The following is a 22,350-nucleotide window of genomic DNA, read 5'->3' as shown; positions in this document are numbered from 1 at the left end:
GGGACATATCTTGGTTCATTTACAGGTAGAAATGTACGTAGGTGTTGGATCCTCTCCCCTGGGTAGTTTCAGCCTCATTGTTCCCTTTTGTTATCACTGCAGCCAGCCACATTTTTCTCTCCTTCTGATGCTTTTTTGTTTCTTTTTGACTAAAACTGAAGCCCTGTAAGGATCTTTAATTAGTGACTAAATAAATATACAACTGTGGGCCAACTATTGTAAGAACGTTCTCACTGACAATTGTTTCTCACTCATGCTGCATACACATCACACACACTATCTCACACTCACACTTGCTCTCACACACACAGTTTTAGAGCTGGAAGTACCATTAGAGATTAATAAATACTACCCCAATTCATAAATAATTTTCCTGTTTAGACTTAAACGATCCACAGTATTCTCAATTAATATTTTAAAATAAAATTAAACAAGGCGGGGCTCAGTGGCTTGGTGACTCACACCTGTAATCCCAAAGCTTTGGGAGGCCAAGGCAAGAGGATCACTTGAGGCCAGGAGTTTAAGATCAGCCTGGGCAACACAGTAAAACCCCATCTCTATAAAAAATACAAAAATTAGCCAAGCATGATGGTGTGTACCTGTAGTCCTAGCTACTAGGGGGGCTGAGGCAGGAGGAGTTTGAGCTCACTTGAGCTCAGGAGTTTGAGGCTGCAGTGAGCTATGATCATGCCACTGCACTCCAGTGACAGAGCAAAACTCTGTCTAAAAACAGAAAAAAAAAAATTGGTAAATGTTAGTGAACTCTACTCTTGGGAAGAGTATGTATAGAAAGAAGGAGTACATGATTAGGTAACCTGGGAAGCCACCTTTTAAAAACAAAAAAAAAGGTATAATTAATGTTTGATAAGCTGCACATTTTAAAGTACACAGTTTGATACATTTTGACATATACATACATCATGAAGCCATCACAGTATAATAAATATATTCATCATTCCTGAAAGTTTCTTTGTGTTCCGGTAATTTTCTCCCAACTGTCACCCCAGGTTACCATTGTTTTATGTCACTATAGTTTGCATTTTCTACCATTTCTATATAAATGGAATAATGCAATATGCATTCCTTTTTTTGTCTGGCTTCTTTCCCTCAGTAGTATTAAGTTTTTCGCTGTTACAGATAAAGCTACTGTGAACATTCATATACACATATTTGTCTGGACATAGGCTTTTATTTCTCTTGGGTAATTACCCAGAAGTGGAATTTGTTTGTCGTATGGTAGGTCTACATTTAGCTTTTTAAGAAATTGCCACCTGGTTTTCAAAGTGGTTGTAACAATTTCCCATCAGTAGTCACTCCATATCATTCCCACCACTTGTTGTGGTCAGTCTTTTTAATTTTAGCCATTCTAATAGGTGTGTAGTGGTATCTCAGTGTGGTTACAATGTGCATTTCCTTCGTGACCAGTGTTGAATGTCTTTACATGTGCCTATATACTTTCTATATGTTTTTGGTGAAGTATCTGCTCATACCTTTTCCCTGTCTTTTAGTAAGTTGTTGACTTTTAAATATCTGAATATAAGAGTTGTTTTCTTTTTTCTTTCTTCTTCTTTTTTTTTTTGAGATGGGGTTTTTTGTTTGTTTGTTTTTTATTTTTTGTTTTTTAGTAGAGACGGGGTTTCACCATGTTGGCCAAACTGGTCTTGAACTATTGACCTCAGGTGATCTGCTGGCTTCAGCCTCCCAAAGTGCTGGGATTACAGGCATGAGCCACCACACCCGGCGCAAGAGTTGTTTATAGTCTAATTACAGGTCATTTATTAGATATATGTTTTGCAAATTTTTCTCCCAGTCTGTTACTTACTTTTTCCTTTTCTTAAGTGTTTTTTGAAGAGCAGTAGTTTTTAATTCTGAAGTCCAATTTATCGATTTTTTCTTTCTACTTTATGCTTTTCATGCTGTAATCAATAAATTTTTGCAGAATCCAAGGTCTCTAAGATTTTCTCCTATGTTTTCTTTTAGAAGTTTGTAATTTTAGCTTTTACAGTTCAGTCTATGATCTATTTTAAGTTAATTTTTATATATGGTATGTGGTAAGCATCTACTTTTTTTTTTTTTTTTGCAAATGGCTGTCTAATTGTTTCAGAGCCATTTATTGAAAAGATTATCCCTTGTCAAAAATCAATTGACCATACATGTGCCAGACTATTTTTGGACTCTTCTTTTGATCTGTTTGTCTATTTTTACACCAATACCACAGTCTCTTAATTATTGTAACTTTACAGTAAGTCTTGAAATCAGGCAGTGTAGGTGTTCCAACTCTGTTCTTTTTCAAACTTGTATGGCTATTTTATGTCCTTGGAAGCAAATAGTTTAGGGCAGGCTGCAAATCAAAAACATAAAGAAATGAATACATTAACCAACACTTGATAAACATTCTCAGTCCTTAACATGGCCTCTTTCTGTTGGCTAAAAGTTAGGAATTTTCTTTAAAATTTTCTCAAGTTATTTGGAGGGAAAAATCTATGACATGATTATAAATATTGATATAAATGTATTGTCTTCATATCACCCATGTCTAATTTAAAGTAAATTACAATGACATCATGGGGAAGAACTCATGCTTCCTCTTGCCTCAGATTTAGAGTTGGTGGAGAAGAGGGGTAGGCTGGGGGCTCCTGAGAGGACTAGATTGGGATTCAACTTTTCCTGGACTGAATCTAACCACTAAGCCACCGCCCCACCCCCCTTTCCCTCAGTCAGTTTTCTATTCTTTACAGTATCCTTTGTTACCTTCAGGCCTGGGCTGGAACTTCTCTTTTCTGGTTTATTGCCTTGATTCTCACACTGCCAGGCAAAACACATTCCAGGACCTAGGTTTAGGAGAGTACTTTGGCTCCCAATCTAGAAGCCCTAGACTTAGTGGCCATCGAAGAGTATATTTTTCCCACCAGGTGGAAAATACAGTCCTCAAAATGGGGTGTGTTCAGCCCCCGAGGGGATCTGGGACCTCAGACCCTGAGCTGGTGCATGGCAGCACATGGCTGTCACAGGACCTGAGGTTAGACATCCATCGCCCAACCCCTCTGCAATAGGGATGCACCTGAGCTGTCAGGCCTGGACCTCAGGCCCACCCATCAGAGCACTTCCACACCCATTCATCACTTATTTTGATCTTTGAATCCCCCTCAGGCAGATCTTATCCTTCCTTTGCAGACGGAAAGCAGGGTCCCAGAGAGGTGAAATAACTTGCCGAGCTAATAAGGGCAGGGCAGGCCTGTCTGCCACCCATTGACTCGCAGCCCCCATTCCTGGAAACCACGTTTACAGGGCGGCCTCTCGGCAGCTCTATGGCACTGTCCCCTCCATAGCTTTGGGACTAAAATGAGGGTCTTGCCACGTTGAGGCAGCTGAGGGATGGAGAAAGCAGAGTTACATGTGTCTTATTGCTCTCTGGCATCCGGGGTAGCCTGGATGTTTAATAAACATCATCATGGCCTGCTGGCCTGTAAACGTCCCTTTTTGGGGTTAGAAGGGGCTTTGCTAAGGATGTGGGTGACAAAGGGCCTCTCACTGTGGCTCTGTTTCAGAGCGGCTCTCCGGAACCTGGCAGCCACATTCCCTGTACCACACAGCTCCTCTGAGGAGCCTCTCCAGTCTCCATGGAAACCGCATGTCGGGAGCCAGCCGGCTCCGTACTGTGGCTTTGTATTAAACACAATGAATTTAAATTGGATGCTCGGCACTGAAGATAATCATTCTGGATGAGAGAGAAGCCTGGAGCTCCTCATTTCATCATTTTAAATGTTGGCACAATTCTCACTTTTCGCCCTGTAATTCAAGCCCAAGCCACACCTACCCCTCTGTTTCTAAGCTGCAGTTAGGTCCGATTTCATTTGGGTTTTTCTCCATTCTTCGAGGAATCTTGGAGCTGGGGAGCCCCTGCGTCAGGCCAGGGCTACTCTAGCCTTGTGTAAAGGAAACCAGGGGGCTCTAGAGTCTGGCTGTGTGATTTTCTCAGGCCCCGGTTTTTTAATTTGTGAAATGAGAAGAGTAATCCCTACCCTACGGAGGCATTTTTAAAAAGTATTTATTGTGCTAAACTACATGCAACATAAAATTTACCATTTGACTGTTTTTAAGTGTACAGTTCTGTGGCATGAAGTACATTCGCATTGTTGTGCAACCATCATCACTGTCCACCTCCGAAACGTTTTCATCTTCCCCACTGGCTCTCTATCGATGAGGCTAAACGAATGAGAAGTTCCCATTAAACATTGATTCCTCATTCCTCCCTCCCCTAGTCCCTGGCAACACCATCTTATTTTCTCTCTCTGATTTTGACTACTCCAGGTCCCTCACATAAATGGAATCATACTGTATTTGTTGTTTTGTGACTGGCTTGTTTCACTTAGCATAAGGTCCTCAAGACTCATCCATGTTGCGGCGGGTGTCCGAATGTCCTTCCTTTTTAAGGCTGAATAATACTCCATTGTACATAGATACCACATTTTGCTTCTCCATTCATCTGTCTATGGATACCTAGGTTGCTACCACCTTTTGGCCGCTGTGAATGCTATGAATATGGGTGTACAAATACCTGTTTGAGTTCCTGCTTTCCATTACAGAGTCATTTTGAGAATCAAATAAGATAATAAATACTAAGAACATTGCACATAGTAGGCCGTCAGTAAATGCTAATTTCTTTCCTGAAAGTATGTTAAACCCAGGAGCTAATGCCACAGTGGCCTGATGACTTCAGTGAGAGTGATACCACTTTTGCTAACAAGCTGCTTCTGTATCCCTGGGACTCGCTGATCTGCCATGTCTGGGAATTCGCCCAATTCATTCAGGGCTTAAAGGAAATGTCTTCAGCATGGAAATGTGCCTCACGTCTCACCATAAAAACCATGCATGTTTCTACATTTCTCCCACCAGTGGGTGTTCATGTATTTCTAGTTCCAAAATGTAAAAAAAAAAGTGTTAGAGCTGATATATATACTAACTTATCAGTGTTCTATTTTAAGTACACCCTCTGGGAGACCCTGAAGCTGGGGTGGGATCACCCAGGCTGGGAGGTTCTGTGCCGAGTTACTATTTTAGCAGCAGCCTCAGACCAGTTTTCAGTATTACAGAAGAGTGTGGGATTTGGAGTAAAAATACCTGGATCGCAACCTTGGCTGGTCTCTCAAAACCTGAGAAGATGACCATGTCTGTTTCACATGGCTGTGAAGATTAGATGGGAGAGTACCTCATTGTGCTGATGCAGGAGGCAGAAAGGGGCCAGGTCTTTGGGCTGGTCTGCACCCTTGCAGTAGATTCTCTCTGGGTCTAGTTTCATCCGAGAGCCTTCTGTGAGGGAGCACCCCCTTGCTGCTTGGAAGCCCTCCAGGGGTGAGAATCACAGACCTCGGAATCATCTTTCCCTGGGGGGTCCTCTGGTCTTCCCAGGCGTTGCTGAGGCAGCCCTGGAGCCAGTTCCCCTTTGTACTTAGGAATTTGTGACAGAAGGGAGGGAGGGGCAGGGGCTTTTGCACAGCCTCCTGACCCATGCGTGACCCGGCTGCTCCCTAGCTTACCAATCAGGCCTGTTCTTTATTGATGGGGCTGAAGGGAGGAGGGGAAGCAGGGATTTCACACAGAATCACAGACCTTTCTCTCACTTCTCAGCAGTGGTTGCTGGCAGCGTGGGATGTGCCTGGGATCTGTCCACCTGTTGAGCAGGAGCCAGGGCAGGCTGAAATCAGGGCTTCCTGAATAGATGTGTTCTTTGTCTCTGGGACAAGAAAGGTCCCTAGGCTACTCACGTATGGGGAGCAGGAATTCAGGACTCCCAGGGAGGGCCTGCATCTTAACCACTAAGGGGAGCTCACCTCTTCTTGAAGCCAGTGAGCCCTAGGGAGTTTCTGTGCCTTGGTAAGAGGCTTTGCTTGGCTTCCATAACCCCATACCCCCTGGGCTTCCTCCTACTTCTTTGCAATTCCTTCCCAGTCTCCTTCCTGGTCTTGTCTTCATCTTGATGCTCTCCTATGCTGTGGCTTCTCAGGGTCCTATTCCAGAGTGTCTCTTCCTCTTACCCATCCTCTCCCCCTACATAATCTGTTACTGACGACTCCCATTTAGACCTGCAGCCCAGCCACCAGCCACCTCTGTGCACCTCCCTACTAGACATTGTGCATTGGATGCCCCAAAAGCCCAACTTAACACGCTCCTTGTCCTCCATACAACCCCACTCCTCTTCCAAGGATACCTCCTGCAGGTAACCCATCCACCCAAGCCAGGCCTACTTGCTAAAGACCAGGGACTCCTAAGGGATACAGCCAGAACCCAAATCCAGGTCTGTCAGGCTCCAGAGTTCAGGCTTCTCCCACCATTGCCCCTGCCTCCATGCACCATTGGAGAATTGAACTGCATTTCTAACCAACTGAATAATGCAAATGTCACTCTGAGCCCCAAACCAAACTCAACATGCCCTGGGACCCCTTCCCATTTTGTGACTGTGCTGGACTTCTGCCTGGACCCCTTTGTTGACCATCCCTAACCCCTGGGCTCCCAGCCCCTCAGCTCTTCCAGAGTGCTTTCTCTGCCCCAGCTCCTGGTTCAGAGTGGGTCCATTACAATGGCATGGAAACTTCAGCCAAGCCCTGTCACTGCCTGTCTGGTTGACTCTGCAGTGCATTTTCCAAATGGTTTTCCTAAGCCTCACCTTGGCTCAGACCAACACTCATGATTTCCCCCAAAACCTTCCATCTGGGATTTTGGCTTTATTTCCTGTTCTACTAAGAAGTCTGGGACAAAGGGCCTGCACTTCCTCCGCTCTCCTCCCAGTCTCCTCTGATCACCTCCATCTTTAGCCACCCCTCTCCTGAATGAATGCGAGGAAGGTCCCTCTAGCCCAATAGATGAGAATATCAGCCCTCAGTTTCCTCATCTGAACAGTGAGGATAATATTGGCCCCTATTTGGGGGAGAATTAAACTGGCACAGAAAGTGCTTCATGATGTTAATTATTAGCAATTTTTATCAACACTTGAATGTCTCTTAATCATCTCTGTCTCCATGTGTCTAAAAATTCCCTTCCCCCTAAATTTGATTTTCCCTCTCCTGATGCCATTTTTTCAGCCACCCAAGCATAAAACCTCCCCCGTTATTTATTTTCACCTCCTCGTCTGTCATCAAAGCTTGCTGCTTCTTCCAAGAAACATGAATCACATATGTCTCTTCCAACCCAGCCTCCAGTCAGGTCCATCATCCCAACACTGCCCTTGAGCTTGCACACTACGGCCAGAGTGATGTTGCGAAGTCTGATGTTTATACTCTTCCTCTGCCCAGAGACTGCTTGTGGCTGCACGTGGCTTACAGCAGAGATCAAGTGCATCCCAGCTCCCCCGACAGCCTCCCGTTCTGGGCCAGACATGTCCAGGGATGGCAGTTTGGCCCGACTCCTCTCTGTAAATGTGCTCCTAAACCCCACACTCCCTAAACTCCCTCGCTACCACCACCTCCACTTGTCACACAAGGTGACAAACTTTGCCGATGCAATGGAATCAGTTTAATCAAAGTCCCCAGTGTGGTCCTAATCAGACCTGCCTCAGCCGGAACCTCAGCCTGTTCTCTGTCTTCCTGCTGTGCCTCTGACTTTGCTATGCCGTTTGCTACCCTGGAGCATTCTGGCCTGGTCCTGGTCAAATCATGCCTACCCACTGCTCACAGCCTTCCTATCATAACATGACCTTTCCTTCCACTGGGCTGCTTTTGCACTTGCTGCTCTCCATCATCATCGAGGAATACTATCTCTTGCTGCCTTGTAGTCTCATAGTATTTTGAAGTCATTCCTATTAAAACTGAACTTTTCTCCTTTCCTGTTTGCCAGTTGGACTCTAAGCTCCTTAAGATGCTTACATTTCTTCTTCTAGAGCGTCTGATACACATAATAGAGGACACACAGTGTACGTATTAGTGCTACCTACAAATTATGCTTCTTGTTCCTCAGGAATATTTACTGGGCTCCTGCTATGTGCAGGCACTGGGTTAGGTGCCTTATATGCCGTATGTCATTTAATTCTCATAGTAACTCCATGACAGAAGTATTACTATCTCTGTTTTGCAAAGGGAGAAATGGAGCTCAAGGAGATTAAGTAACTTGCTGAAGATCTTACAACTAATAAGTGATGGAGCTGGAATTTAAACCTAGATCTGCCTGCCTGAATGTCTGATTCTTGTCAGGATATTATAGTATTAATGTGTTTTAAGTGGCAGGCAGATTCAGTATGAGAATTTTTGTTTTTCAAAATATATTGTGGATCGAATGTTGCCTGTTTCCTCTGTAGAAAATTGAAAGAACGAAGTGTGAGTTTTAGATATGATAACATTTAGAGTGACAGCAAAGTAAGGTCAGGAAGTGGGACCATGCCCTGGATGATGTGGTAAAGGCTGTAGACCCAGAAGGTAGGAGTGGAAAGTAAAAGGAAGTTTAGGAGTGCAATCAATTACAAATGTGCAATTTAGGGAAAACCTGTCAGCTTCAGGATGAGCTCAACAGGCTGCAAATTATCAGTCAAGATAAGGCCTGAGGGCTGTATGTAGCCAAAGGGACAGAGACTGGGGCCTCAGAGAACAAATTATGCATCTCTCGGATGCCCTGGATGAGGCTGTTTTCTTAAGGAGTATCTGACAGAAGGTGCTGGGGTTGGGGGTGGGGTTGGGGGTGGCACAAAGAGGATGGAGTGGGGTCAGCATGCAAGCTGCCTGGAAGGGGATCATCAGAGAAATGGTCAAGTGGTCAAGTGTCCTCAGCAACCCCCAACCCATGTGAATTAGCTGAGTTGACAATGAAGCCCAGTGTAAGGCCATTAAGAGCCTGATTCCCCTACATCAGGCCAGCATAGGTGATAAGCTGATGGCTGGACTGGCCACATAATTTGCGGGGCCCAGTGCAAAAGGAAAATATGAGACTCCTTGTTTAAAAATTGTTAAGAATTTCCAGATGGTGACAGCAGAACATTAAAACAAGCACAGAATGGCCGGGCTCAGTGGCTCACGCCTGTAATCCCAGCACTTTGAGAGACTGAGGCAGGCAGATCACCTGAGATCAGGAGTTCGAGACCAGCCTGGCCAACATGGTGAAATCCCGTCTTTACTACAAACACAAAAAATTAGCCAGGAATGGTGGCACACACCTGTAGTTCCAGCTATTGGGGAGGCTGGGGCACGAGAATCGCTTGAACCCGAGAGGCAGAGGTTTCAGTAGCCAAGATCACGCCACTGCACTCCAGCAGCCTGGGAGACAGAGCGAGAGTCTGTCTCAAAAAAAACAAAAAAAAGGAAGCGCAGAGCCCTTCTAAATGTAGGGCCTTGTGCAGCTGCACGGGCGACAGGCCCATGGAGCTGGGCCTGGATGGTGGGCTTGTGATTCAGAATGGGAAAGGTGTTTCCTGCATGCCAGGCATGGTTCCAGGTACCATACATGCATCATCTCACTTGATGAAATGCTTGGACCCATTATGGGGGTTGCTCACATCCCATGGTGATGTTCAAAGCTTGCTTTCCAGATGGCCAATAAGTAGCCAAGAGAATGCTGAAGGCGAAGGAAGTTACCATGAGCAATAGAGAAACTATTGAGCTGGTTATTTTTTTGTTTCTCTTGTACTTCGGGAGGATGTGAATAAAAGATGGAAGATAATTTTAATGTGAAAAGAAAAGGAAGTGGTTCAGCAATTCCAACAGAGGCAGATCCATCTGAACAAATGATAGCTTTTCCAGCAGCATTAAGAGCTGCAGACATGTTTGCATTGCGCTTACCAGTTTACAGAGCACATCCACTCATCATTTGATTCTCAGTGGAGTGTCGTTCCCTCTATAAAGATTGAGTTGGCCTTAATCTATATACATCCCAGTAGTAGCAGATCCTGCTTTTCTGATTCCAGTCGCCTCCTCAAACATACACCCTTTTTCCTTGCATATTTTCATATGAAGATATGCTCTAGGAAGTCTCTCCCCTTTCCTTAATGAAAAACTCCATGAATTGACTGTAGCCCAAGTGCCTTCTCAATAGCAGAGCACAAAGCTTGTAACTTGACCAGCTGGTTCTTGGCCTTGAAGCAAGAGGACCAAGTCTTGTGGGCAGGGTTGCTGGGAAGCAATTGCTGCAGGAAATTCAGCAAAACACATTGGAGCGGCAGGGCAGTCCTGTAGAAGATGGTGAGAGAGTGGCTCTTCAAACGTCTTTCTCGGCCGGGCGCGGTGGCTCAAGCCTGTAATCCCAGCACTTTGGGAGGCCGAGATGGGCGGATCACGAGATCAGGAGATCGAGACCATCCTGGCTAACACGGTGAAACCCCGTCTCTACTAAGAAATACAAAAAAAAAAAAAAATAGCCGGGCGAGGTGGCAGCGCCTGTAGTCCCAGCTACTCGGGAGGCTGAGGCCGGAGAATGGCGTGAACCCGGGAGGCGGAGCTTGCAGTGAGCTGAGATCCGGCCACTGCACTCCAGCCTGGGCGACAGCGCGAGACTCCGTCTCAAAAAAAAAAAAAAAAAAAAAATCTTTCTCCTGATAAAGCTGGAAGTGACCAACACATTGTTCTCTCCAGCGCTGTGATGTCAACAAATGAATCTTATCTGAAGGGCCACAAGTATCTGAAATGTCTTTCCAACTTGCTGAGCAGTTCCCTAGTCAATATGGAGACCCCCCATGTGCCCCGCGGTGGTCTGATGAACTTCTGAAGTATAAAGATGGCGTTTATAAAAGGTTTAGGCTGAGTTCTAGTACAGGTTCCTGCGCCTTGTCAAGTGTATGCCTGGAAACTGTGTCATAGAATGGATTACCATTAAATATATTGGGTTTTCTTAGGGAACAGATGAGCATCAAATAAATCCAACTTTACCCAGCAGTATGTTATAAATGTCAAAAACAAAATAATAGTGACTCTTTGAAATAGTAAAATGATGTTTCGTATTCTTCCAAATATATATAATGGTGCAGTGTCTGTTGGTTAAACAAATGATCCTAATGTCTCTGTTAATTTAATAGTGAGAGATGTCAGGATAAAAACAAATTTCCACCTACATAATGGGAAATGCTTGGCTGGACAGATATTTTTTAAACGTTTATATTTTTAAAAATAAGGGCTTGAGTTGATAAATGGGCACTTTTGGTCAGCCACCAAGCTCAAGGAGGCTGTCGTGCAGTCAGCTGTTCCATGATCAGGTCTGGAGTAGTTGGAGATGAGGATGTTCTACAAAGCTGCAATTCTGCTTCCTGGCAGTGTCCACCTGCAATGTGGTCTCTGCTCATATGCTTGCAAGAATGCTCAAGCACTGTGTGAAGTTGTAAATGTCCATGAACTTGGAAATGCATTCATACATGGAGGCATGTTTATATAATAAATCAATTAAAAGGAATGAAATAAATCTACGTAAATAAATCTTAAAGATAATATTGAGTACATGAAAGCAAGTTGCAAAAGAATATAGACAGTATGATAGATACTATTTGTATGATTTTTTTATTGTATACATTTTGTATAAATTTGTAAATGTTATGTGTTTATGTAGTAAAAGCATAAAAACATAGATGGGAGGAATGTATGCCATCTTCAGGGAAGAGAGGGATGGGAATAGGATGGAGGGCTTTAGCTGTATCAGAAATATTTCATTTCATTTTCTTTAAAAAGAGCATCTGAGGTAAACATGGCAAAAATGTTAACATCTGCTAATTTTGAGTAGTGGATATATGGGTATATGTTTTATTATTTTCTATATTTTTACTCTGAAATATTTCATAACTTTAAAATATTTTAAACACATTAAGAATGGCTAACTAAAATTTTAAATACTGCAGTTTTAACTTCCTCCAAATTTATTTTTAAGTGTACATTATAAAACTTATATTCTGTTAAATTTTGGAAAAGTTGAAAAAAATAAATTCCTCAGAATCTCATCACTCAAAAATAACCATTGTTGGCCAGGCGTGGTGGCTCATATCCATAACCGCAGCATTTGGGGAGACCAAGGCAGGCAGATCACTTGAGGTCAAGAGCTCAAGACCAGTCTGGCTAACATGGTGAAACACCATCTCTACTAAAAATACAAAATTAGCCGGGCATTATGGCAGGTGCCTGTAATAGCTACTCAGGAGGCTGAGGCAGGAGAATCGCTAGAACTCGGGAGGCAGAAGTTGCAGTGAACTGAGATTGCACCACTGCACTCCAGCCTGGGCCACAGAGCAAGACTGTCTCAAACAAACAAACAAACCATTGTTAATATTTTGGTCTATTTCCTTGCATTTTTATTCCTCGTGTGGGGAGTATGTGTGTTTGAACATGGTTCCAAGCATTTTGAATCAAGCCTTTTTCACTCATTATAGTATAAAACTTTTTCCATGTTATGACAGCCTTCGTGAACATCATTTTTATTGACTTCCATTAAAGATCTTCTGAAACGTACTTAACCAACACCATTTTTTGCATAAAAACAGTCATGAGCATTCAACAATCACATGTTCTTAAACATCATCCTTTTGAAAGCCTCGGGAACAGGACTGAGCTGGGCACTGCTGCCGATTTCTACAAGGCTGTTCTGTGGGGGATGACACTAAACAGTTCTGTCACATCTGTGATATCACTTTCCTGTGAAAACAGAGCTTGTCAGCATTCATCCTTGGGTCGGAATGGTACATATTCAAAAAGCCAACTCTATGTATGTCTTGCCTAAGAGGAAACAAGTGCTTGAACATCAGTGTGTGGTGTGGGCTTGCGAGCCTGCTGCTGGGGGAGAGTTTGCTGATCCAGTGAAACTCTTGTTTCGAGGCCTGGGGTAGCAACGGTAATAATTATTCCAGACACTTATATGCATGCCTCTCCCAGCTTGTAGATGCTCTCACATCCATTGCCACCTGACCCTCTGGGACCCCTGAGAAGTAAGATGCATGTCAGGGGGCACATGGCTGCTCCTAGATTACAACCAATATGTGAGAAAGTCAAGACTACCTCCCACGCTTCCAACTCCTTCCCGAACTCTTTTCAGTTCCTGTCCTTAGACCCAGGCGAAAGGAGCCTCTTCCCAGGGCTCTGGACTTCAGGGTCCTGCTTGGGCCCTCCAACAACTTGTACCCCTACTACCCAGACCCCACTCACCCATTCCTAAACTACACTCTGGGTCCCTGGAATTCCCTGAGAAACAGCCCTGAGCATTCCAGAGCCTACGAAAACCCGAATGTCTCCTCCTGGGGGACAGACCACCAATGTGTGCATACTGGGCCCAAGGACAGCATTTTGCAGGAGTTGGACAGAGCTTAGGTCTGCAGGCTGCAGGATCAATTCAGGATAGGGGAGTGTGGGCTGGGGGCAGGCACAGAGGCTGAGGCCAACTATCCCTGAAGTATAGTTCAGAATTTTAAGGACCTTGAGGATTCTAAGGTCCTGGCCCTTTTGGCCTTTATGAAGATATATTTGACAGAGTAGGAGAATAGAGTATATTCTATGTAATGGTTTTTTAACTTGATCTAGCTTTCGAGTGTTTAGAGAATCAGCACATGATCCTCCTTTTCTCCTCTTGCCCTGGGACCTTCATTATGAGGACTGGTCCTGGCTCTTTCATCTCACTGTGCCGTTTCCAGGTTCCTCTTCTCCTATCCAAGCCTGCAGAGGTACTGGGGGGCTGCAAAGGAATGCAATCTAGAGCCACAGAAAAATGAAACAAGTTAGTGTGTAAAACCCCAATATACACCCTCATGTGCATGTGTAAAAGCAAGAGATGCATTTCAGGACAAAATAGAGTACAACCACCTGCTGTGAGGATGAATCAGCCTGGCACGATCCAGCGAAATCGGAAATAGAAGCCTGCTAGTAAAGCTACAATCTGCACTGCTCTCCTCTTTCTCCCGGTTCCTCTGCCGCCCCCATCACAGCTCTTGCAGGTACCACAGAACTACCACCCTCTGTTGGTTGCTTTAAGCTATGCAAGAAGTCAAACCACCGAGTTCCCCAGGACAACTGGGAACTTTCTCACTGGCCCAACCTGCGTCATGGAACATCAAGGTTGTAAGAGTTTTAATTTTAATTGCTGTTGGGCTGCTGAGCTAATTTTTTTCAGTCCCTTATCCCCCAACAATATTTTTGATTTGTGATCAAGGATTTAACTGAATAGAGAAGCATGAAACCATTAAGACAATTTCATGGAGCTCTTTTTCTCCCCTACAGAAAACAGAGATAAACACCTAAATTCCGACTGGGTGCAGGGGCTCATGCCTGCAGTCCCAGCACTTTGCAGGGCCAAGGTGGGACGATCACTTGAGGCAAGGAGTTCCAAGACCAGCCTGGGCAACGTAGGGAAACCCTATTTCTACAAAGAATAGATATACACATTTTTTTTTTAATTAGCCGGACAAGGTGGCATACAACTGCGATGCTGGCTACTCAGGAGGCCAAGGCGGGAGAATCGCTTGAGCCCAGGAGTTTGAGGCTGCAGTGTGCTATGACTGCACCACTACACTCCAGCCTGGGCAACAGAATGAGACCCAGTCTCAAACAAAAACAAAAACCGAAGTTCTGAGTGAGTAAACACACATGTTAGGACATTTTACCACATCTGTTCCATAGTGATGTTTTACTTAACCTTCACAACTGCCCAACAAAGAAGCCACCCTTTGTGTAGGTAAAGACTCTGCATCCAGAGAAGTTAAGTAACCTGACTGGGGTTATTCCAACCACAAGGGAACAGAGCAGGGACTTGAACTTGGAGCTGTGAAGCACTATAAGGACTCAAACCATTTTGAGTCACTTTGAGTCACTTTGTGTTACTTTGTGTTAGAGCCCTCACAAAGACTGTCATGTTATGGGGCTCTCTCTCAATTATTTTACTTATTTATTTATTTATTTATTTATTTGAGACAGAGCTTCACCCTTGTCGCCCCGGCTGGAGTGCAATGAGGCAATCTTGGCTCACTGCAACCTCTGCCTCCCAAGTTCAAGCAATTCTCCTGCCTCAGCCTCCCAAGTAGCTGTGGTTACAGGCACCCACCATCACACCTGGCTAATTTTTGTATTTTTGTAGAGACGGAGTTTCACCACATTGGCCAGGCTCATCTTGAACTCTTGACCTCAGGTGATTCATCCGCCTCAGCCTCCCAAAGTGCCAGGATTACAGGTGTGAACCACCGCGCCCACTCTCACGCATTTTAATTTTATTTTAAGTTTTGTTTGGGAACAACACATGAGCCTGAAATAGCTTTTGATCAATGCTAGTTTTGGAAGTTCACAGAAGTCCCCTGATAAAATTCACTTTTAAAAAGTTGAGAGGGTGGAATCTCTAATACAGATTTAGTCATTTTTCCTGGGGGTTCACTCTAGGATTGTGAGGGAGGCTTTCTAACAATTTCTTTTTAAAGTGGTATCTTGTGGAGTTGTGAATAGGATCAGTTTTCACTGATAAATCACGCATGCATCTAAAAACTGCCAGTCTCAACCAAGATAGATGAAAATGAAGCCCCTGTGCTTAGAAAAACTGAAGACAAAGACCCTGAGGTTGAAGATGCATGCAAAATGTTTGAACAGACTTGCTTCATGAAATTTGAGAGAATAAAACAAAACAGTACATCCAAATTAGCACTTTATATATCATGGTTCAAGTATACGTGTGTAACTAAGTAAATGATATAAACAGGCATTTGATTATGGCATCAATATTACGTTATTATATGATACGGCACTATATTATGTTATATATTACATACAGACATTTGATCATGACATCTATAGAGTCAATTGGCTAAAAATCGTTTAGGGAGAGAATCTCTCATTAGGAAGATAGGCCTTAGGCCTGGTGACCCACGGCGTGGGTTTTTCCAGCGTGCCAAGCTGAAACCCTGGCTGAGGAAGAAGCAGGTCTGGGGACCCATGGTCATGATGAAGGTCACGCTGGCTCCTGCGCCTCCACACAGCTCTTTACAGTTTCCCAAACCTCGCTGCCCTTGGTCCTCACAGCCTCTTGTGAGGCAGGGCCTGTCTTTGAATGGACCGTGAGGACCATGTCTCACCACATCATGGACTTGGGGGCAGGCGGGGCTGTGACAAGACTGCCTTTTCCCATCTTCCTAGGCAGCGCTCGTCGGAGGCACCACTATGATCATTGGCCACGTCCTGCCCGACAAGGAGACCTCCCTCGTGGACGCTTATGAGAAATGCCGGGGTCTGGCCGACCCCAAGGTCTGCTGTGACTACGCCCTCCACGTGGGGATCACCTGGTGGGCACCCAAGGTAACAGTGCTGGTGGGATCCCAGAAGAAGGCACGAGTGGTCTTGTAGGCAGCGGGGCGGGTTGGGATGCAGTGCCTCCTGTTTATGTGGGGCACCCCTCCCACTACCATCCTAGCTCCCCACAATGCCAAAAGAAAACACACTTGGGATTCCATAAGGCGAGCGGGTGGGCCTGTCCTGCTTAACTTAATGAGCTGTTTTCCAGCAGGCACAGACAGGCCAAGGCCAGAGCCCAGGCCTTGGGGACGCAATTTCCTTGATCTAACCATGAGGCTCCTATTGTCTCGTGTGAACGTGGGGCGCCACCGACAGGTCATGGGCGGTGCTGCTGAGCAGTGGCCTGAGCAGGCCTCAGGTGCAGAGGGTCATATGCCATATCCCGTGTGTACTGACAGTCCTCTGCACTGCGCTGAGGTCTCCGAACCGAGGCTCCCGTCCTGCCTCAGCACTGCCTGGAATGAATGGACAGTGGTACGCTTTTTTCCTACTGGGGGCCCAGCTCCTGTTCCGAGAAGCATCGAGGCTGTCCTGGTCTGTGACTGAGGCTGGCACCCCCTGAACCTTTTTCACTTCAGCCTCTGTGCCTCCTTTGTGTCTGTGCCCCTGGCCTCTGGCTTTCCTGTCCTCCCCCTGCCCAGGCCCCAGTGTCAGAGTCCAGTGTCCTCTCCCCGATTCCCACTTTCTTGCTCTTCCTGATCTACAGGCATTTGGATTTGGCTTTGTTTCCAGGGTTTTTCTGCTTATTTGTCCAGGGTAGCAGTCTGGATAGTCATTCTTTCATCAATTATTTATTAAGCCCCATGTACCAGTACTTTGGTGGGTGCCGCAGAATCATAAAAATAATAAGCATTATTAGTTTTACCAACTTAGGAACTGCCTCTTCATTTTCCGTTAAAACCCCACTTGTAACTGCTGCTAATCAGAGTGTATATTCAGGGCAGCTTGAATCTGTGCTCCCAGGCAGCCATCCTCAAGCTTTCAGCTCGAATAAACTCTGTTCTTAATCATAAAAAAAAAAAAAAGAAGACGAAGTTTTACAAAGTTCTTCAGGTGTAGGCCCTGGTATAAAGGGCCTAACACCCTTCTGAGATGATAATCTAAAGCCTCAGTATATTCCTGCCCTTGGGTCTTAGCCTTGAGTTGGGGGCTCACCCGGTTTCTTCATTATTTCTGACCTGGCACTTATAGAAGACCTCCTCTTGGTTCTGGGCCAGAGGTGCAGATCACGCTGGATGTCAGCCATTCCTTATCTCAAACAGGGGTCTCCTTTTTGGACACCCTCCTGGGTGAGGGGCCTGTACCTCCAAGCCACTCTCTACTTCCCCTGGAGCTGGCCTGGAATAGAGGGTCTGCTCAGGTTCCCCGCAGCACAGAAGCCAGGCCAACCCTCCCTAATTTCCAAGAGCTTATGGTGACTTTCATGCAGCAGGAATTTAAAATTCTGTTTTATAATAATCAAATAAATGTTTATAATTATAGATGTTAAAAATAGAAAAGAAAGGAAGCACATAATCCAATAACCCCCAACACAATCCCTGTTGTTAAACTTCTTTCTTTCCCGTCTTTTTTCATCCATGCTTTCACAGAGTAGCTATTTTGCATAGGTGTGAGCATTTTCTATTTTGCTGCAAAGTTCATGACCAGCAATATAATGGCCACCTAATATTCTACCAAATGGATGAACCTGAACTTATTTTCCTGTTATCAGGCCAAGGTTGCTTCCATGTTTTTCCTAGTACAAATAATGTTGTTAGGAATATCCTAACTCTCATCACTTTGTTCACGTTTGGCTTGGTTCCTAAATTCAGTTTTCCCAGGGCCTCTGGATTTTTAGCATTAGTGTGCCTTCTTTGTAACACCAGGGAACAGCCCACAGAAATTAAAATTATTATTCCTATGTTTACCATTAAGGCTGGTTTGGAGACAGACATAGGGGACAGGCCTAAGTGATCGGAGAAACGTGCCCATAAGGTAGTAACAATGTGGCTCCTAAATTGTGTCATGTTGACAATTTTCACAGTACTTCTGCATCCATCTGCTCAGGTGACCTCACAGCAGCCTGTGGGGTGGGAGGAAAGTAAGACAGAGAGGTGTGCGGGGGTCAACAGACAGACTGAGCTGAGGCAGGCCCCGCATCTCCCCCATGCTGGGCCGGTGCCTGCCAGTCGGCCTCTTGGGTGTCTGCCCTCACACAGCATTGCCTTTGCACTTGTTCTCCAGGTGAAAGCAGAAATGGAGACACTGGTGAGGGAGAAGGGTGTCAACTCATTCCAGATGTTCATGACCTACAAGGACCTGTACATGCTTCGAGACAGCGAGCTGTACCAAGTGTTGCACGCTTGCAAGGACATTGGGGCAATCGCCCGCGTCCATGCTGAAAATGGGGAGCTTGTGGCCGAGGCAAGTCTGCAGCCAAGAATGTTGGATGGAGGGACACCAGTGGAGACAGTTCTCAGGGGGTTCCTGACCACCCGTCACTGATCCCACAGGATTCAGACAAAATCAGTTGTTAAAGTGTGAGGTGTGGACACCCCAGCTGTCAGATCTTGCTCAGAAAATCCCAAACTTTGCTACTATCTGTAAAAAACAAATCTCTTTTTATGGTTCAAAAAGGCTTCTAAGTCTTAGGTGATGATGTCTTAATTCTAATGATATGAGATTTACATTCCATTATAGCAGAGAATTTGGAGCACCTCTCAGACATATTTTTAATGAGATTTGATATACAGAATAAATAAGAATCCGCTTTCCATTTGGCCTCTTCAGAGGATCTGAGACATTAAAGAGATCAATTCATGGCACCAGGAAGGATAAGCCTCTGGTGCATTCTCCTAGGTCTTGGGGTAAGGGCTAGCCTAGGAGTTGCTGGAAGCTAGAGATTTGTCTCAATTTCCAGAGAGGGAATTCTGAGTTTGAAATCAGTAAAGAGTGCTTGTCTTTGGTGTCCCAGGCCTGTTGCTAGTTATAATAGCTAACTGTATTTTTAAGAGAACAAGATATGTTCAGTCATTATGAAGTGAGAATCAGGAGAGCCCCACTGCATGGGGGGCCTGTGCATGCTCTGCCTTCTTTAGAAGACGAATATTGCAGAAGTGAGAAAAGAAGCAAGCCTATTGAAACAGGCTGTGTCTAGCATATTTCACTGTCCCTTGGGTTCAGTATTTTCTTACACAGTATCTCTGTGATTCTTTCCATTTTCTTTCTCTTGCTGTTATCCAGGGTGCTAAGGAGGCACTAGATTTGGGGATCACAGGTCCAGAAGGAATCGAAATCAGCCGTCCAGAGGAGGTGAGAAACACTTCCTGTGGCCTTTGTCAGCATCTCTCATGTAGATTGACAGAATCTTCTAGGATGGAGGAGACATCAAACATACAAATTAGCCTGGCACAAGGGCTCACATCTGTAATCCCAACATTTGGGAGGCTGAGGTGGGTGGATGGCTTGAGCCCAGGAATTCAAGATCAGCCTGGGCAACATGATGAAACCCCATCTCTACTAAAAATACAAAAAAATTAGCTGGGTATAGTGGTTCGTGCCTGTAGCCCCAGCTAACTACTTGGGAGACTGAGGCAGGAAGATCACCTGAGCTCGGGAGGTTGAGGCTGCAGTGAGCCGTGATGATGCCACTGCAGTCCAGCCCAGGTGATAGAGTCTATATATATATATACACACATACACCCACACAAACACACACACACATATACATACATATATATACACACACATACACACATATACATACATATATATACACACACACACACACACACACGTGTATATATATATGTGTGTTGCATCATTTTCTCCCTGAGTGAAATTCCCATTTGATTCTGATTTCAAGGATCTGGGGGAGACAATGTCAGCACACCTGGGGTTGCTGTGCCCAAAATTGAATCAAGAGACAAAAGACAGACTGAAAAGGCCTTCAGGTGTTAGAAGAAATTTCAAACTATAAACTCTGCCTTTGGGGGATGACATTCCTTTGAGCATCTGAGGAATACTTTGGACCAGGGGTCACCAAGCCCCAGGTCATGAACCGGTACAGGACCGCAGAGCAGGAGGTGAGCAGTGGGCAAGCTGAGACCCCCTGAGCTCCGCCTCCTGTCTGATCAGTGGTGGCCTTAGATTCTCAGAAGAGTGAAGCCTATTGTGAACTGCACTTGCGAGGGATCTAGGTTGCGTCCTGCTTATGAGAATCTAACTAATGCCTGATGATCTGAGGTGGAACAGTTTCTTTCTTTTGTTTTTTGAGACGGAGTCTCACTCCTGTTGCCCAGGCTGGAGTGCAATGGTGCAATCTCGGCTCACTGCAACCTCTGCCTCCCAGGTTCAAGCGATTCTCCTGCCTCAGCCTCCTAAGTAGTTGCAATTACAGGCATGCATCACCACGCCCAACTAATTTTGTATATTTAGTAGAGATGGGGTCTCACCATGTTGGTCAGGCTGGTTTTGAACTCCTGACCTCGAGTGATCCACCTGCCTCCGCCTCCCAAAGTGCTGGGATTATAGACATGAGCCACCGTGCCCAGCCCTGAGGTGGAACAGTTTCATCCTGAAACCATCCCTCTCCACTCCCCACCACCACTACCCCACCCGTGTCCCAGTCTGTGGAAATATTTTCTTCCACGAAACTGGTCCCTGGTGCCAAAATGGTTGGGGACTGCTGCTTTGGACCCTTTCTACCAGAAACAGGAGACACAGACAAGTCTATGCTCCTCCCCCTCATTACCTGCTGGAATGGTCATTCAAAGCTCTGTTTTCCGCCTGCCCTCTGGCTTTATTCCTGTGCAGTTTTGCGTGGCATTGATACAAATCCCCTACAGTCCCCCTGCTAGAGAATTCTGCTCTGGAGGGACCACATTAGACGAATAACGCCTTCCTGCCCTATTACCCTGTTCACTCATTCTCTACTATTTTAGAAGAGGGGGAGAAACTTCTCATTTCTTCAAAGCCTAAAATGCAGATGGGTGGTTGGATATCCATGAGGGATTGAGGGGGAGGCCTCGAGGGACAAGGAGCAGGACACAGGATGTGGTGGCACTGCCACTCCCGGAAACCAAGTTGGCCCACAGTGGGTCCGCTGAGGAGTCCCCCTCACTGCCCTGACCTGTGCCTGTCTTTCAGAGCCTTTGAATATAGGTCCTGTTTGGCACTTCTGAATTGGTAGAGAAACACACCAGATTCGACTGAAACACAGAGGGTGTGCCTGTGAGAACAGGAGTGAGCAAGGGGTGGACACACACACTAGACTTTGTTACTTAATACAAGGGAAAGAGCAAGCCTTTGGCTGTGGTCGTAATACCAATAATTATCACCACCACTATCTATTGGTTAAAGGTGGGGGGGGCCTGGATCTATGCCAGGGGAGATGTTGCTCCCCAAGGGAAATTTGGCAATATCTAGAGATATTTTTGCTTGTCCCAACCTGGGGGACAAGGCAGATGCTACTGGCATCTAGTGAGTAGAAGCCAGGGATACTGCTAAACATCCTACGATGCACAGACACCCCCACCATAAAGAATTACGCAACTCGGCTGACTGCAGTGGCTCACACCTCTAATCCCAACACTGGGAGGCTGTGGCCGGAGGATTGCTTGAGCCCAGGAGTTTATGAACAGCCTGGGCCATAGAGGGAGACTCCCCATCTCTATAAAAATTTTTTTTTTAATTAGCTAAGCGGGCGTGGTGGCTCATGCCTGTAATCCCAGCACTTTGGGAGGCCGAGGCAGGCGGATCATGAGGTCAGGAGATCGAGACCATACTGGCTAACATGGTGAAACCCCATCTCTACTAAAAATACAAAAAATAGCCAGGCATGGTGGCTGGCACCTGTAGTCCCAGCTACTCGGGAGACTGGGGCAGGAGAATGGTGTGAACCTGGGAGGCGGAGCTTGCAGTAAGCCGAGATCACACCACTGCACTCCAGCCTGGGCGACAGAGTGAGACTGTCTCAATAATAATAATAATAATAATAATAATAATAATTAGCCAAGCATGGTAGTGCATGCCTGTAGTCCCAGCTACTCAGCAGTCTGAGGTGGGAGGATCGCTTGAGCCCTAGAGGTGAAGGCTGCAGTGGGCCATGATCATGCCACTGTACTCCAGCCTGGGAGATAGAGTGAGACCCTATCTCAAAAAA

At 45.5% G+C, this 22,350-nt stretch overlaps 1 protein-coding gene across 1 annotated transcript in view; it reads left to right on the top strand.

Moving 5' to 3' along the window:
• Nucleotides 1-22,350, top strand: part of DPYSL5 (dihydropyrimidinase-like 5) — a 64,085-nt gene that overhangs the window by 10,828 nt on the left and 30,907 nt on the right. Inside the window, exons 2-4 of the mRNA XM_011972733.1 lie at nt 16,053-16,211; nt 18,432-18,611; nt 19,431-19,499. Of these exons, the coding sequence (XP_011828123.1) occupies nt 16,053-16,211; nt 18,432-18,611; nt 19,431-19,499 (408 nt within the window). The remainder of the gene's footprint in view (nt 1-16,052; nt 16,212-18,431; nt 18,612-19,430; nt 19,500-22,350) is intronic.

This window comes from Mandrillus leucophaeus, unplaced genomic scaffold (assembly GCF_000951045.1).
Source record: "Mandrillus leucophaeus isolate KB7577 unplaced genomic scaffold, Mleu.le_1.0 Scaffold13, whole genome shotgun sequence".
NCBI classification, from domain to species: Eukaryota; Metazoa; Chordata; class Mammalia; order Primates; family Cercopithecidae; genus Mandrillus; species Mandrillus leucophaeus.
The sequence above is the reverse complement of the archived record's forward strand: the minus strand, read 5'-3'. Positions and strand labels throughout refer to the sequence as shown.